At 39.2% G+C, this 6,000-nt stretch overlaps 1 protein-coding gene across 1 annotated transcript in view; it reads right to left on the bottom strand.

Annotated features, from left to right (window-relative positions):
* The window catches only part of PXDNL (peroxidasin-like), a 371,164-nt gene that overhangs the window by 155,925 nt on the left and 209,239 nt on the right, over positions 1-6,000 (bottom strand). The window contains exon 9 of the mRNA XM_011962239.1: positions 2,482-2,651. Coding sequence (XP_011817629.1) covers positions 2,482-2,651 — 170 coding nt within the window. The remainder of the gene's footprint in view (positions 1-2,481; positions 2,652-6,000) is intronic.

Genomic DNA, 6,000 nt, shown 5'->3' with positions numbered 1-6,000 from the left:
CTGGAGAGGATGTGGAGAAATAGGAACACTTTTACACTGTTGGTGGAACTGTAAACTAGTTCAACCATTGTGGAAAACAGTGTGGCGATTGCTCAAGGATCTAGAACTAGAAATACCATTTGACCCAGCCATCCCATTACAGGGTATGTACCCAAAGGTTTATAAATCATGCTGTTATAAAGACACATGCACATGTATGTTTATTGCAGCACTCTTCACAATAGCAAAGACTTGGAATCAACCCAAATGTCCATCAGTGACAAACTGGATTAAGAAAATGTGGCACATATACACCATGGAATACTATGCAGCCATAAAAAATGATGAGTTCGTGTCCTTTGTAGGGACATGGATGCAGCTAGAAACCATCATCAGCAAACTATCGCAAGAACAGAAAACCAAACACCACATGTTCTCACTCATAGGTGGAAATTTAACAATGAGATCACTTGGACACAGAAAGAGGAACATCACACAACGGGTCCTATTGTGGGGAGGGGGTAGTGGGGAGGGATAGCATTAGGAGATATACCTAATGTAAATGATGAGTTAATGGGCGCAGTACACCAACATGGCACATGCATACATCATGCATACATATGTAACAAGCCTGCATGTTGTGTACATGTACCCTTGAACTTAAAGTATAATAATAATAATTTTTTACAAACGCTCCTGGGTGCGGGGTCAGACTTGACCTAGAGGCAGAAGGGAAGGAGGCTTTGGAAGGAGACAGCGGTGTTTCGATTAGAAATTACTTGGTGTAATCCCAGCACTTTGGGAGGCCTAGGCAGGAGGATCGCTTAAGGACAGGAGTTTGAGTCTGCAGTGAGCTATGATCATGCCACTGCACTCCAGCCTGGGTGACAGAGTGAGACCTTGTCTCTACAAACATTTTTTAAAGAAATTACTTGGGAACTATGTGAGGAAGTATCATATTCAATCAATCGGTAACTCAAGTGACTTTTTTTCCTGGAAAACTTCTTGATTCCTGCAGTTTCCTCCATTCACTTTGCCACTGCCCTATCCATGCCGCCACCAGCTCTCTTCTGCCCTGTGGCAATTGCTACTGCTGACTTCCTCATCCTGACATGCCTATTTTACCATGCCCTCCTGTTTGTTCTCTGAACTGCCGCCAGCATCGTTTTTCTAAAAGAAAAATCTAATTTTGATCAACTCAGTGTAGCATCATGAGTAGTCTGAGTGATCTGACACCACTTTACACCTCACCAAATCTCGTGTCATTCCCAGCCTCTCCTCTCTATGCTCCACGATCATCTCTTGAATGTGCCTTGCTCTGTCTTCCCTATGCTGTCTTTTCTCCTAAAATGATGCTTCAACCCTACTTCTCTGGCTCTCTCCCACTTGTTTCTTTCAACTTAAAGGTCACTGCTCTTGGGAAGACTTGAATGAATGCAATCCTCCGAGGCTGCTGCTCTAAGTGCTCCCCTCCACTGAGATGGGCTGGAACTGGCTCTGGAGGGCCAGTTGTCAAATTTTCACTATTCTGCAAACTGATTGCTACACAAAGTCATTCTTAAAATTTTAATTACATAAACTTACAATCAAATAAATTTTATTAACATCAAAACTAACAAATTCATCCCTATTTTTTACATTTTATTATTATCTTCGGTCTCAGGGTTATTATGCCCACTGTGTCTGCACACTAGAAATGCTATATTATTATGAACTTCTGTGCATCTCTTCCAAACTCCACATTCAGTGATATCATTTTGGTAACTAGGAACTGGCCATGGTGAGATTATTTATACAACAGATACTGACAAATGCTGCAAGTCAGGTCTCCCTGCTCCTCAGAGTCAATTTACTAACATTTACCAGCACACAACTGTCCTTTATGCTTCTCTTCCCTCTCCTTACACATCATAAAGCTTATTTCTTGAATTACGGCTATCATCTAATATATGATAGGCTCAGTAAGGTGAGAGACAATGTATTTCCATCATGTCAACATGCTATTAATGAAAATTTGTTGCAGTCATTACATCTGGTTTATATAAGCCACTGAAATTATGACAAAGCAAAGCCCCTGGAAGGTTAAATAAGGAACGTGGTTGATAACCATGCAATCTTCAACAGCTAGCTCAGTGGGCATTCAATAAATATGTGTTGGATGAATTCATGATGAATGAATGATTGAATGAATTTCTGAAAAGAGTAATATTCCTGCCTAGGTAACACTGGTTCACTCTGCATAAGGATGCTGGATAGCCGGATGGGGAATCAAAAGGAGAATAGAAAAGTCTTGGAACCACAATATGCTGTACCAGCAAGGAACTAAGGCAGGAAATTAAAATAAACTTCAAGAGGAAGATTTCAAGTTTCTCTAAAATGAAATTAGAAAAATCACAGCCAATGGAAATAGCTTCACTTTGAAGCATTATATACTCTAAAGCAGCAATATTATGTCATTTTCCAGTGCAAATAATTGATAGAACCAGAAAATAATAGTTTTACCTGGACGACTGGAGTATCTTAGCATGGCACTCGGTGTCTTGGCTTCCCCAGCGGAATTTCTGGCCATGCACTGATAGACACCTTGGTCTGACTCTTTGGTGTTTTGGATCATGAGTGTGCCATCATCAAACATATTAAGTCGAGTATCATCTTCCAAATCCAATGAATGACTGGAAATATATGTTATACATGTATATTATTTAATCTCATTCATGTTTAAAACTCTTAACAAGACTGAGAATATAATACTATATAGCTATGTTTCATGTCTACCCAATTTGTTGAATTTATTTTATCTGAAAACTTTTAATTATTTCACTTTAAATCCTAGTTATCTTCTTCCTATTTCAAGATTATACCCTGAACAAAGACTGTGAGTCAACATTTGATAGAGGGAAATTGGGTTGAGATGTTCTGCCTTCCTGAGTGGCATGAATTTAGACACTGAAGCAAGCACTCCCATATGACAGACACTTCAGCACATTTTTATACATCTGAATGCCCATTTTTCAGAAAAGAAATCACCAGATGGTAATATGTAATCTTTTTACCTCCTTCCATGAGTCATTCAGTATTCTTTCATATTTTGTTAAAGTGTAAAACAAATATTCCTATTCAAACCAGCACGGGCTCAAAGCCAAGCAGAATTATATGACTGAGCAGTAAATAACATACCTACCTACCCAGTTGTTGAATTCAGGCCCCTTTCTCTAACTTGAACCATTTGGATACACTAGAAAATTCCCATTTATCAATTAAGTGCATAATCCATTGAGTGCAAGTAGGTTCAGATGTGCAACATCATATTACATCAATAACCACAAGAAAGGGAGTGCCTGCGTGAATTATTTTTAGCAATAAATGCAAAGCTACTGACACAGAAACATACGTTAGAAATTTTTACAGATTTTTTTCTGGCCAAGATTTTTTTTCTTTAAAATATTTAATGATTATGTATGAGAAGGTATATAGATCTTCACATGTGTCTGCTTAGTACTAATGAACGTGTTAGGCATAGATAAAGGAAATAATCTACTCTCCTCCATCTTCATCACTCAATGCATATTTATTAAACACCGGCTAGGTGTCACCCACAAAAACATCATTCACAGAGAAAAAAAGTCCAGTAGGAGAATCCCATAGTTCTCCCTCTAATTTGTATATTTGTTTTATAAAGCCAGGTAAACATTTTCCCACAAATTTCAAAATGTACCCACACTGAAGAATAACAGTCTATTCCCAAATAGGTAAAAATAGCAAAGCTTGTTAAAGAGATGAAGAAATCATCATTCTTATCTAACCATTTTTGTCATGAAAGATAAGAAAGAGACAATGGCCATATTTCCCTTTTATGTTGTAGAGCGGAATCACAGAGTGAAGGCAGGAAAGATGGAGACAATCTGATCTTCTTCAGCCGTTGGGTGAGAAAAGCCCAATGTGAAGAAAAAGTACCAATTAGCCAAATAAGAAATTCGAGTTGTCATTTTTGAACAGATAAGTTTCAGAAAAAGCAGGCCCACTTTTGGATAGCCAACAATGCAAGACAAAGGCAAGAAAAGGAGAAACTGGATGCTCCTATCCATATCACCTGTGAAGTTTCTTAGTATAGGTAGCATGGAATGAACATCAGAAAGAACGTTTTTTCAAGGCCGGGGGCAGTGCCTCACACCTGTAATCCCAGTACTTTGGGAGGCCAAGGCAGGCAGATTGCCTGAGGTCGGGAGTTCAAGAAATAATATTTTTTCTTAAAGTGCCCAATTCAAGAGGCTCATTTAGTATTAAGCAATTTAATTATTTTAAATGCAATTCTAAGATTATCTAACACTGAACCCAAATAAGACTGCTTGCAAAGGAATATGACAAATGATGAAATCACCTTTTTCAGAAGATGATTTAAGTTCCTGGAATTTTGTTACAAAACTTTGCAGCCCAAAATTTCAAAGGCTACCAGATGTGTATGTGCTATCTATCATCTGGCTACACAATGCAACAGAATTCACCAAGATTCATTATGTTAAAAATGATATAAAACAGGCAGTAGCACATTACACCCATAAATTCAAAATGCATCATTCCTTTTCCTAGTAATTTCCTTCTTCGTTCATAACCTCTTCATTATGCTCATAAAACTTGTTTGCTCATGAATCATGATGTTCCTTCCCAAAAAATCAAAGTCTTCATGTTTCAGTATACTCCTTTCACATTGTCAGTTTGATGCAAATAGCAATCATATGTAAAAACACAAAGGTTTGCAGAGGTAGAATATATGTGAATATATTCTATTTTTCTTGAAAATGTATACATAAACATATTTGATTTAATGAAGACATACAAATAACTTCTATTAAGGTGTTTCATTACAACAATCATTTGTTAAGTGCTTTCTAAGAACTAGGTGTTGTAGCTAGATACCAGAAATATAGATAAATAAGTTATCACCACACAAATTAAAACCATCTTCTATGGACACACACAATGACTCACACCTGTGATGCCAGCATGATGGGAGGCTGAGGTGGGAGGACTGCTGGAGGCCGGGAGCTTGAGACCAGCCTGGGCAACATAGTGAGACCCTGTCTCTAAAAAAAAATCTAAAAATTATCCAGATGTGGTGGCATAGGCCTGTAGTTCCAGCTACTTGGAGGCTGAGGCAGGAGGATTGCTTGAGCTCAGAAGTTCAAGCCTGCAGTAAACTATAATTGTGCCACTGACCTCTAGCCTGGGCAAACGAGTGAGACTCTGTCTCAAAAAAAAAAAAAAAAAAAAAATACTCCACATAGAAAACCACCATCAACCACAAATTATAGTATAGTTGTAAAGTTTGCTTATAATCTACCAGAACTATCAATCATATTTACCATGTTTAGAATTTGAATTTATCTAGAATGGCCTAAATTTCCATAGCTAAACCTCAACATTAAGAAAAGTGTGGAAGACAGCCAACTAGATGCAGCCAGGAAGCCCTTCTCCCACCAGGAGAAGCCAAAATATTGAAAAAGCCATCACACTTTAAACAGATCTTTTGAGGGAAAACACTGATGATTGCTAGAGGGGAAACACAGACACTGAAGCTGAATAGGGTGGAAGCTGGGAAGCCTGCACAGGGTTGCCAAGTGCCAAGAAGACCCACTTCTCATCCTGATCAGGTCCTAAGGAACAGGTGAGTGAAGGAACTGCAGAGCACCACACCCCCGCCATGGACCTCTGGGATCCTAGCTGCAAGAGATCCCATGATCCCCATAAACATTTAAATTGGTGGGGGAAGGCAGTGACAGAGCTTGAGCCTGCATGGAGCCCAGGTTTTACATATGGGGCAACTCCAGCAAAATGTGACCATAGGTGCCCATGCCCCCAGGCTCTCCACTTTGCTCTGAGTCACTCTAGCCCCTGTTGACTGCTAGGTTGTGATGCAGCAGGGCTGCCTTTCCTACAGGACTGGGGCCAATCTGATCTGCATGCCCCCTTGTCTCTGGACCCTCCCAAGGACCCAGCCTAGCTGGTCCCATAAGAGCATGCATA

Source organism: Colobus angolensis, unplaced genomic scaffold (assembly GCF_000951035.1).
Source record: "Colobus angolensis palliatus isolate OR3802 unplaced genomic scaffold, Cang.pa_1.0 Scaffold586, whole genome shotgun sequence".
NCBI classification, from domain to species: Eukaryota; Metazoa; Chordata; class Mammalia; order Primates; family Cercopithecidae; genus Colobus; species Colobus angolensis.
The sequence above is the reverse complement of the archived record's forward strand: the minus strand, read 5'-3'. Positions and strand labels throughout refer to the sequence as shown.